The 12,386-nt window shown below is 42.8% G+C and overlaps 1 protein-coding gene across 1 annotated transcript in view; it reads right to left on the bottom strand.

Annotated features, from left to right (window-relative positions):
* KIAA1107 (KIAA1107 ortholog) overlaps nt 1-12,386 on the bottom strand; it is a 70,026-nt gene that overhangs the window by 47,397 nt on the left and 10,243 nt on the right. Inside the window, 1 exon segment of the mRNA XM_006093177.3 lies at nt 721-810. Coding sequence (XP_006093239.1) covers nt 721-773 — 53 coding nt within the window. The 5' untranslated portion in view covers nt 774-810.

Below are 12,386 nucleotides of genomic sequence, written 5' to 3'. Positions count from 1 at the left end.
GCCTGGCCACCGCCAACTGCGCCCCCCGCCAGCCAAGTTGCCCCTCACTGACCCGTCTGCCAGTGTAATCATCCCCAACTGCCCCCCCTGCCAGCCTGGTCACCCCTAACTGGCCCCCCCTACTGGCCTGATCGCCCCTCACTGCCTCTGCGTGCTGATCACCCCTAACTGCCCCCCATGCCAGCCTGGTCTCCCCCAACTGCCCCCCTGCCAGCCTGGTCGCCCCACCCAGCCTGCTGTTCAGTCATTTGGTCGTCCCTCACTAACCCCCCTGCCGGCCTGGTAGCCCCACACAGCCTGCTTGTTCAGTCGTTTGGATGTCTCTCACTAAACCCCCTGCCAGCCTGGTCGTACACAGCCATCTTGTGATGGCCTGAGGGTTAAATTGCATATACCTCTTTATTATATAGGACTAGAGGCCTGATGTACAAAATTCGTGCAAGGAGCTTGGCCCTCAGCAGTGGCTTGCCTTGGCCCTCGTAGCCCCAGCTTCGTCTGGAAGGTCATCCAGAAGTTCGTTCAGCTGTCCGGTCTAATTAGCATATTATGCTTTTATTATTATAGATGTTCCCTACTTCCTCATGTTTTCAGAAAATGTACTTTGTAGAATTCCAAATGAAAAATATTTCATTGAACTTACAGAAAAATCAGATTCACAAAAAGTGCTTCATATTATTTGTAACTGTTATAGTCAAACTGCCTTATAAAAATTATGCTTACCCTTGAAGAGTAATGTACTCTTGAGAACTTTCAGCCCAACAGCCACTCAGCATTGCAGCAAAATAACTAGATCTGGCACTTAAAATGGCTCTAAGGGAAGAGGAGGAAAACACAGGTAAACATTTATATATTATGCAAAATGTAATTTTTTATGAAAAATTTTACCTTTTACATTTTTACCTTTTAAAATATGATAATCTATTTGTCTTGTTTGTATTCACTGATAGAATCATTATCATAAAAATTATATTTATACCTAAGTATTTTGATTGCTTGATTATAACATTAAACCCAATGTCCTTCCTATCTTTATAATTTTTTCTCTTGAAAGCTCTTTAATCTTAATAAAAAACTGAAACTATTTCCATTAAGTATGAGAGTAATAAATCATCTACAAATGGAGAAATGACAACCAAAGGGTGTAAATTTCTTGAGGAAATGTCACTAAGAGACTAGAACCCTAAAGGACCTGAATTTGAGTTCAGAACTCACCCTAATTATGCTCAAGAACGGCTATATCTTAGGTTTGAGAAAATGACAGTGAAGGCATTTTCTTTTGAATTTCCATTCTATCTTCTCAGATAAAATATTAATTCTTTTTTTGTTTTAATTTATTTTTCCATCACCATTTATGCCCTCTATATCCTTTTCCACTTCCACCTCCCTTCCCTCCTGCTGCAATCACCACACTATTGTCCATATCCATGAGTTCTCTCTCTCTCTTTTTTATTTTTATTTTTGCTCAATCCCTCCATCCTACCCCAACATTCCCCCAGCTCCACCAGAGCTGTCTGCTTGCTCTCTCATTCATTCTTCAATTCAATAAATATCTATTGACTTCTATTCTGTGCTAGGCACTATTTGAGATGCTGGAAATAGCAGTAAATGAGATACTATAAAGAACTATGTTACATTTTAGTAGAGAATGGGCTGGAATAATAGAGGAGGAGAGGAGAAGAGAGACACTTTTGGCAATGGCCTACTAGGTTATCTCAGACCAACCCTCCTGCTGGAAACAGGTAGGAAAATGGGCAAAATATATGTATCTTAAAAAAATAAATAAAGCATGAATTGAAGGCATCAGAAAGCTACTGTGATGGTAGCTTTTAAGACAAGTTATAAGAGAGAAGACAAGTATTTAAGGTAACTTTTTCCATTGAGTCAATTGCCAAATCCAAAAGCAAAAGCAATGGTGGAGAGGCTAAAAGCTGAGCATAGCTCCTAGCACTCTTCACTGGCTTACAGCACACAAATAGGAATTTGGTGCCCATCAAAGAGGGGAACCTTTGGTGGATATCCCAGGGTTACAGGTGGGCTCAGAAAGGCTACACAATGGGGGAGAAGAATGAATGGGAAATGGACAAGCCCTTATTAGAACTGAAGTCCAGCTTTGAGTCAGCTGAACCCCTGACTAAATTACAGTGATCTGCATCCAGCCTAACTGCTGGCCAGAAGCAAAAGGAAATCCTGTAGTCATTAAATAACTTTACCCAGAGTGTCAAATTACTTTTACAAATTCTCAAGAAAATGTTCAGCAATTATCCAAAGACTAGAGGCCCGGTGCACGAAATTTGTGCTCTGGTGGGGGGAGGTGTCCCTCAGCCTGGCCTGCCTCCTCTCACAATCCAGGAACCCCTTGGGGAATGTCCGACTGCCAATTTAGGCCCCCGAGGGGTCCTGGATTGCAAGAGGGATGTAGCAGTGTGCCAAGCGGTAGGTGGCCAGGGAGGAGCCAGAACCGGGGCTGGGCACTGTGCTGCTCGCGCTCATCCTGCCCACTGCGCCTGCTGCCACTGCTTGGTAGTATTGCCACGGAGCCGGGAGAGGCTCCTGCCGCCACAGCTCTGCTCACCAACCATGAGCCTGGCTTCTGGCTGAGCGGCGCTCCCCCTGTGGGAATGCACTGACCACCAGGGGGCAGCTCCTGCATTGAGCATCTGCTCCCTGGTGGTCAGTGTGCATCATAGTGACTGGTTGACCGGTCGTTCTGTCATAATGGTTGCTTAGGCTTTTATATATAGACTAGAGGCCCAGTGCATGAAAATTCATGCACTGGAGGGGGGTCCCTCAGCCTGGCCTGCCCCCTCTCACAGTCCAGGAGCCCTCAGGGGCGGGAGGTGACCCGGCTATCAGGGGAAGGCAACGCCCCATCACACCTCTGCTGCTGCCACTGCTGGCAGCACAAGCCTCGGCTGGCCCTGGTTACCTGGGCCTTGGGCAGCCCTGGGCGGCCGGGCAGCTGACAGCCGAGGCTTGCCTGCACCTCGGGCAGCCCTGAGTGGCTGGGAGGCTGAGGGGATGGGAGCTGCCATCTTGTGGCTGTGGGCGCCGCCATCTTTGAGGGTGTGGCAGTCAATTAGCATATTCCCTCCTTATTGGCTGTGGGCACTGCCATCTTTTGCAATGGTGAGAGGGTCAATTAGCATATTTCCCTCTTTATTAGATAGGATAATCAGGAATAATAATCAATACCTAGAAAATGAAGACATTTCATTTACACTGGTATCTAAAAGGTCAAATACTTAGAACAAATAAACAAAAAAGTGTAATACCTCTACATTAAAAGCTATAAAACATTTTTGAGATAAATTTTAAAACACCTAGGAGAGAACTAAATTGCACTCATGAACTTGAAGATCCAAAACTGTTAACATGCCCATCCTACCTAAATTAATTTTTAGATTCTACACAATCTTGATTTTTTTTTAGTAGCAATTGATAACCTCATTTAAAAATATATATGGATGCCCTAGCTGATTTGGCTCAGTGGATAGGGCATGGCCTGTAGGCCAGTCCCAGGTTTGATTCTGGTCAAGGGCACATACTTTGGTTTCAGGCTCCAACCTGGCCCTCATCGGGTCACATGCAGGAGGCAACCAATCAACGTGTTTCTGTCTTTCCCTCTTTCTTCTCTCTAAGATAATAAATGAAAAAAATATATCCTCCGATGAGGATTAACAAAGAAAAAAAAAGTAAAAGGATGGCTCAGATCTGCCTCCCCCCCTCTTTCTCTGCCCCCACCGCCCCCTCCTTCTCTGCCTCCTCCTTCTCTGTCCCCTCCTTTCTCTCCTGCACTGCAGCCTGCTCAGGCTCCGGCTCCTCCACCACCTCTTCATGACCTCTGCCCCTGAGAAGCAGCCACATTGGGTCTCCCTCTGGGACTCGGGCCGCAGGCCTGGCAGATGGCAGAGGGCAGGGAGGGAGAGAGGGGCCCTGCCTCAATGGGGGTGGGATGGCAGGGGGTGGGGGGAGAGGGAGAGGGAGAGAGCGATAGAAACATCAATGATGAGAATCAATGATGGGCTGCTATAGTACTCTGAAATCCGTACCACCTTGGTTCCAAGACCACCTTCTCACTGGTTGTTCCCTGCCAGTCACTCAGCATATCAGGGATAATAAAATAAGCCTATTCCTGAGAGACAGGGCCTTTTTTGATAGGTGACTTTGGCTTGCGAACTTTCTACCAATCTGTCACACTTTCTTCAGAAATGCATTGCAGTCTAAGATGCTTCTACCAAGCTTCCTTTCTCTCCTGTCTCCCTTACTCAGGGTCAGGTTAACATTTCAGTTTAACAGCTCTCCTAGTTACCTCTAGATTCCTTCCCAGGTTCTCTCACATGCATTTACCATAATAAATTTCTTGCAAGTCAAATTCCATCTTTGTGTCTGCTTCTCAGAAGACTTGAACTAACACAGCAGCTAGCTTTTCCATCTAAGTAAGAATAAAAGCATCTGGGGCTTAGTAAACAATTACCCTCACCTGACGGCAGAAACTTAGAAAACATTCCCATTTAATCAGGCTATATGCCTCAGTTTAAAAAATAATGCTGTAGATGGAATGATATTTTTAAAACCTTTGTCAGATTTTTCATTTTCCAACATGCCAAAAACGATTTCCTCTTTTGATTAAATTTAATTTCAACTGACAAGGCTGCTTCTGGCTCTGTTGAGATGCCCTAATTTTCCCCTCGCTCTTGCTTTAGTACATTGCTATTCAATTCTTCCTGATGTTAGTTGAACTAGATTCACTACTCCAGGCAGAATAATGGCCTGGATTACTCAGAGAAACTCTAAAAAAGGATTTTTAAAAAACCAGGACTATTTTCTAAAATACTCTTGCTTCCAATATTTTTTTTTCCTTTTTATTTCCACATAACTTCATAAGGATTAAATCCAGAGTAGTGGATCCAAACTTTTTGGAGCTGTCATTATTACACACACCACTTCTTGGCAAATATTTTAGAGAACATAAAATTTAAGAAAGGAAAGTAGCTTTCTTTTGAGATCCACTTTGACATCATTTACTATAGTTTTCATAGGTTTTGCCTTTCCTAAGTTAAATAATTATTTGTAAAGTGTAGTAGGTACCCTATTATCCAACACAATTAGGACTGATAGTTGCTTGCTTAATAAAAAAATCAGGAGAATTTTTAAAATGGTTTGTATATTTCATAATCATTTTATTCTCATTTAAAATATAAATATGCATTCATTCACAAATCTTTGAACATAAGGCCAATCTTTTTTTACATGTGGATTTATTGATTGGAGCCTCGTATTTCTTGCAAAAACTATACCAATATATGCTCCCTATAATTACTAGTTAAACTGTTCTAAACTAAGAAGGAAGTTTAAAACTTTTATGAAGCAATCTGAATCATTTTAGAATTTTATAACTTCCCCTCAAATTTTTCTGTTTCATCTATACTGAATTCAATAGCAATTTTTAAAGTGCCTCTCCTTTATTAAGTCTTTCCAAAACATTCACTTTTTGTTTTCACTGGAACAGTAACTCTTTCTTTTCATATTTCATATATCATTGCTTTATGTGATATTTCATTAAGTTATGCCATCAAAATAATAAATTCAAATGGCATTAAAAGGTTTGGTAACAAACTCAAGTGACTCTTAGAAGACACAAATTCACTAATAGGGAATGGATATGTGTAGGTATCCTAGAAAATGGCCTCCTAAGCTTTGAGAGTTCAGCCTAACATGTTATTACCAGGTTCTATAAAAAAACATCTAAAGAGCATTTCTAGCCCAGCCAGGAGAGGTTCAGTGGTTATGTGTGGACCTATGAACCAGGAGGTCACGGTTCATTCCCAGTCAGGGCACATGCCCAGGTTGTGGGCTCCATACCCAGTAGGGGGCATGCAGGAGGCAGTCAATCAATGATTTTCTCATCATTGATGCTTCTATCTCTCTCTCTCTCTATGTCCCTTCCTCTCTGAAATCAATAAAAATATATTTTTAAAAAATAAAGAGCAGGTCTAGTCAAATTTAGTTAAGGGGCTTCTACTATAAGTGGTTTGTTTCCTTTCAGGCTTCCAGTGCCTTTTGTTTTGGTCCCCATTGCTACTGCCCACAAAGACCTGTGGTACCAAAGAATTTCACCTCTTTTTCTTCTGTGGTTCCGTATATAATTTATCATTGTTTTAAGCCTCTCAAGTAGACAGGATTGACCATTTATCACTAATAATTAGTATTAAGACTTTAGTAACTCACTTTATTGCATGGTAATTTAGAGTTTTATTATAATTACTAGTGGCCCAGTGCACGGATTTGTGCACATTGAAATTAATTAGAAGAAATACTTTAATATCATTATTCGTCCTTTCTCTATAACAGAAGTGTCAACCAATTTCACGATTGACAATGACAGATGGAAACACACGCGTGCTTTATATGTATTGTGCATGCGCAAGTCAACTTAGCCTTTTATAGATATAAACTTGCTTAATTAGACCTGCTTTCTGAAGTAGCTAAATTTTTTCCAGCCCAGTGAAGCACCCCAACTTCTCTTTCAGGTAATGTCAGCAACATAGCAGTAAATATCAACACAAAGCAGATTATTATTGTAGATCATGCAGGGAGAACAAAGGGTAAAATATTTAACTGCAGCAGTGTTTGACTATATTCTGTGCAGTGAGAAAATCTGAAGGCATTTTCAAGGCCCACCATTTCTTACTTCTTTTCAGTTGGGTCAAGTTTCTAAACTTTCTAAATCTCCATTTTCCGGCTAATAAAAATAAAATAGGATTCCACCGAGTCTCCTATCTACCTACTCTAGGACTTCTGTGAGGATCAAATGAGATGAGGCCTGGGAAAACACTTCACAGACATTTGGTTAAAATGTGAAATGTTTGCACCTGGCTATAAAGCAAGCCGTGTTCCTGAGCTAAAGAAACTGCAAGGAGGCTAGTCATTGTTAAGGAGAGGAAGCTGGGCATTGCTATGTGACATCATTACCTGGTGCCCACAGCGACCGTTTCTGGGCTGGGCTGGGCTGGGCTGTGGGCCGCATTTTGCACCATGGGGTCTCTGCAGCGTTGGCTGCGATTTGGTGGCCTGTCACTCCGTGGTAGTGGTGGGGCCTATGTCCCACTTGGGGGAAGCCGAGTGTTGCTTTGTGGGCCCCAGGTCCACGATGCCAGTGCTGTCACAGCAGCTCCTGCATTGAGCATCTGCCCCCTGGTGGTCAGTGCGCATCATAGTGACTGGTCAGATGGTCAGACACTTAGCATATTAGCCATACACACACACACACACACACAACACACACACACACACACACACATATACATACACTAGAGGCCCAGTACATGAAATTCGTGCACTTGCGGGGGGGTCCCTCAGCCCAGCCTGCGCTTCTCGCATTCCGGGAGCCCTCAGGGGATGTCTTACTGATGGCTTACTGATGTCCTAAGGTGTCAGTCAGACATCCTTAGTGCTGTCACAGAGGTGGGAGAGGCTCCCACCACCGCCACTGCGCTCGCCATCCGTGAGCCTGGCTTCTTGGCTGAGCGGCGCTCCCCCTGTGGGAGCGCACTGACCACCAGGGGGAAGCTCCTGCATTGAGCATCTTCCCCTTGATGGTCAGTGTGTGTCATAGCAACCGGTTGTTCCACCGTTTGGTCGATTTGTATATTAGCCTTTTATTATATAGGATATAGATTTCAATAAAGCTTCCTGGCAAACCTAGAAAGACAGGGAACAGCAAACTTTTTCTATAAAGGGCCAAGTAGTAAATATCAGACATAAATATTGGTTCTTGTTGATTAATCTCTGTTTTTTGTTTTTGTTTTTAAATCTCTTTGTTTTTGTTGTTTTATGTATTTTTTAAAAGGTCACTGTTAGGATTTGAACCATGGTTTGCCAACTCCTTCTATAGGTAAAGTAGAATATGCAATGATGGGTCTCCTTTCCAAATATCTAACACATATTTATAGCAACTAACATTGATGGAAAGTTTACAATATGCCAAGTATTGTGCTAAGTGTTTTGTGTGCCTTACCTGATTCAATCCTCACAGTCATCCTATGGTATTAGTCACAGTTGTTTTTCCTTTCATAGATAAAGAAATTGAGACTTGGAGAGATTAACTCGAAGATGACTTCCCAACCATTCCATAAATGGTGGAATCAGTATCTAAACCCAGAAAGACTGACTTCTAAATTATTAAACTATATGCTTCTGAAAAAGCTTTCAGCTGTTGTATTTAAGAACATATAGCTAACTAGAGGCCTGGTGCATGAGTTTGTGCACCAGTGGGGTCCCTTGGCCTGTGGGATCGGGCCAAAACCAGCTCTCTGACATCCCCCAAGGGTCCTGGATTGTGAGAGAGCGCAGGCCAGGCCAAGGGACCCCACTGGTGCACGATCAGGGCCAGGGAGGGACGAGGGATGTTGGCCAGCCGGGGAGGGACCCTGAGAGGGCTCCAGGGTGTGTCCGGCCAATCTTGCTCAATCCGGTTGGGCCGGATCCCAGCAGCTAGCTAACCTACCAATTGAAGTGTCTGCCCCCTGGTGGTCAGTGCACGTCATAGCAAGTGGTTGAGTGGCCTTAGCATATCATTAGCATATTATGCTTTGATTGGTTGAACAGCCAACTGGTCAACCAGACACTTAGCATCTTAGGCTTTTATTATATAGGAGGATTAGTGGTATAGTCCAGACTAGAACACTGACCCCTAACTCAGCCACTGTGTACCAAATATTCAAATAAATCTGCATTTTAAAGGGTGATTTGACAATGTTTTAACCCAATGAATGAATATCTAATGGTATAACATCAGGCACTGAAAAGAAAGATATTGTGGAAGGGATATCAGATCTGGAGTGTCACAAAGCTAAAATTAGGAATCACTGCCCTGCTTTTTACAATAAAGCAGCACAAGAGAATCTTAACTATGGAGCACAGAAATGCAACAAATAAGTTATCTTAAAAATGAAAGAGATTCAATCCCTCTCAGAAAACATTAAAAAAATAGATAACAATATAAAATGGGAGACCAGCAATAGAGTGAGTCAGATAGGTGCTTAGAGGTAGGCTGATGATGACAGGAGGAAATACAAGCAGAGAGAAATGTACAATAAATACCCAGATGGTATTCATGTGATGACTGAGAGCAATTCAAGCAGAGAAGTAATGTTTCAGAGATCCACAAGGATCTCTGTGGTAGTGTCCCAGGAAGTAATACAGAAAAGTAGTAACATAACCAACAAATGGGATCAATGAACTCTAGTAGGTCCTCCTTTTATTATAACCTCCCTCCCCTCAAATAAAAAGAGCTTTCTTCCTTTCTCCTTTCAGCAGAAGTATCTATATATATAAAAGCCTAAGCAACCATCCAACTCTTCGACCATTTGCCTGGTAGCTATGATGCACAATGACCACCAGGGGGCAGACACTCCAGCCAGTAGAGGAGGGAGCCTGATTCCTCGCGGAATCAGTGGTGGGTTAGGTTGCTGCTGGGACACTGTTGGCCCCAAATCTGCTTCACCCACACCCCAGACCCATAAGGGAATGTTGGAGACCTGGTCCCTTGGCCTGGCCTGCACCCTCTCGCTATCCAGAACCTCTCAAGGGATGTCAGAAAGCCAGTTTCCACCCAATCCCCACAGGCCAGGCTGAGGGACCCCACCAGTGCACGAATCCGTGCACAGGCCCTCTAGTTAGATATAAACGAGGACAAAGATGTGGGAAGGGGTGAAGAAGTATGCATCAGAGAGGGAAAGGTCTGTGTAGATGGAGGAGTGTAATAAATGTGACTTTCCCTGCAGGCATAATGCTATCTCAATCTTCCCTGGATTGGGGGAAAATGCAAATGATTCAATTCACATTTCTCTGCTTGCCCCACAAAAGTAAAGGGCATACAGTCTGTTGCTACCATCTATGAAAAGGTTGTATCAAAGGCCCATCACCTGGATGATGATAGCACACACTTACATAGTACTTACTACATGCCAGGTACTATTTAAAACACTTTAAATAATTACCTTGTGAGATCGGTACTTTTTATAATCCCCATGTTTGATAAGGACTCTGAAGCACAGGATGATGGTTAAATGACTTGCTCAAATTCACACAGATCAAAGATAGTAGGGCTGGACGTTAAACCCAGTTAGGCCCCACACAGTCCACATACTCTTAACCACTCTGCTATAAATAACTTCTTTGGCTTAACTGTGCCCCGCAAGCAAGTGGTTGGCATCAAACTGTTTTGTAGTGTATAATGGGCTCCAGGTCTTGGGCTGGGGATCAAGATAAAGACTGGACAGAGCAACTAGCAACTGAAGAGAGACTGTTGATAAAACTGGGGTAGCAGGGATGTTTCTGAGGAACGACCTTGAGCATCAGAAGAATACAATGATTCAAAGAAGTAACGACCTTATTGCCATACCAATTTGGACATATTAAACTAGCAACCTAAACTGTTCTAAAATTTGAGACCTAAAGTAATGTAATTCTGATCATAAATCCTGGTCTTTGTGAATACTTGCGTTGATCTTCCAATATATAAGTAAATATAATTTAAAAATTAAAGCAGCCACATTACAAATGAATTTTTAGCCATACTACTAGGATAAATGCTGACACTGATCCAGCAGAAAGTTCTGTGTTGGGCTTTAGACTACATTACGTTAGTATGTGTTTTTGAAACTACTGACATAATATTCCTTGAACTGAATAATAAAACTAATATGTATTAAAACAGAGATGTGTTTGAGTTTGAACTACGAAGGTAATTGTAACTCACATAGGGCACTAACAACAAAGTAGGAAAACTTAAGCCAGATCTTCTTGAAACATATCCTCAGGAAATTGCGTTTCTAGTTATATCAGTTTATTATTTACTAGAGGCCTGGTGCACGAAATTCATGCACTGGAGGGGGGTTCCCTCAGCCCGGCCTGTGCCCTCTCATAGTCAGGGAGCCCTTGGGGGATGTCCGTCTGCCAGCTTCAGCCCTATCCCTAGAGGGGATCCCTTTCCCAGTCCGGGGCTCTCACAGTCCAGGACCCCTTGCTCCTTACCATTCGCCTGCAGTGGAGGCGGGAAGGCTCCCGCCACCACCACTGCGCTGCCAGCTGTGAGCCCACTGGCGAGCCCAGCTTCTGGCTGAGCAGTGCTCCCCTGTGGGAGCACACTGACCACCAGGGGGCAGCTCCTGCATGATCGTCTGCCCCCTGGTGGTCAGTGCGCATCATAGTGACCAGCTGTTCCACTATTTGGTCGATTTGCATTTTACCCTTTTATTGTATAGGAATGGTAGGTGAACAAAATAAACGAGATGTAAGCAAGAGCTGTCCCAGAATACAAATCTAATATTCTAGATCCACTCCTAAAACACAGTCCATTGTCAGGCTGCCCACAGAGGGAGGCCAAATACAGACACTGTTTGAGAACACTTTGCAAATGGTCACAGGGTCTTGCTTTCCCTATGACAACAGCCTTAGGACTCTATCAGTAGATCTTTGGTAGGATGCCCATATTGTGTCAAGAAAAACCTGGACACAAAATTAAATTAATTTTTAAAATAAAATTGTGTATGGGCAAAAACTAAAACCATTTCATCCAAGAGCAACAAGAAAACCCCAGAGTGAGCAGAAGGAAGGAGATAAAAAAGATTAGAGCAGAAATAAATGACATAGAGACCAAAAAAACAATACAGAAAATCAATGAAACCAAGAGCTGGTTCTTTGAAAGGATAAACAAGATTGACAAACCTCTAGCCAGGCTCACCAAGAAGCAAAGAGAGAGGTCCCAAATAAACCAAATCAGAAACAATAGAGGCGAAATAACAACAGACCCCACAGAAATACAAATGATTGTTAAAAAATACTATGAACAGCTCTACTCCAACAAACTAGACAACCTGGAGGAAATGGACAAATTCCTAGAAAAATAGAACATTCCAAAACTCAATCAGGAAGAATCTAAAAATCTCAATAGGCCAATAACTATGGAAGAAATTGAAGCAGTCATCAAAAAGCTCCCAGCAAACAAAAGCCCAGGACCAGATGGCTTCTCAGGGGAGTTTTACCAAACTTTCAAGGAAGAACTAAAACCTATCCTCCTCAGACTACTACAAAAAATCCAAGAGGAAGGAACACTTCCAAGCTCATTCTATGAAGCCAGCATCACCCTAATACCAAAACCAGGTAAAGACAACACAATGAAAGAGAATTACAGGCCAATATCCCTCATGAACATAGATGCCAAAATCCTCAACAAAATCTTAGCAAATCGGATCCAGCAGTACATCAGAAGGATCATACACCATGACCAAGTAGGATTTATCCCAGGGATGCAAGGATGGTACAACATCCGTAAATCAATAAACGTAATACACCACATAAACAAATTGAAAGAAAAAAACCAC

This window comes from Myotis lucifugus, unplaced genomic scaffold (assembly GCF_000147115.1).
Source record: "Myotis lucifugus unplaced genomic scaffold, Myoluc2.0 scaffold_110, whole genome shotgun sequence".
Classification (NCBI taxonomy): domain Eukaryota; kingdom Metazoa; phylum Chordata; class Mammalia; order Chiroptera; family Vespertilionidae; genus Myotis; species Myotis lucifugus.
Note: the sequence above shows the minus strand (reverse complement) of the source record. Positions and strands in the feature narration are given on the sequence as shown.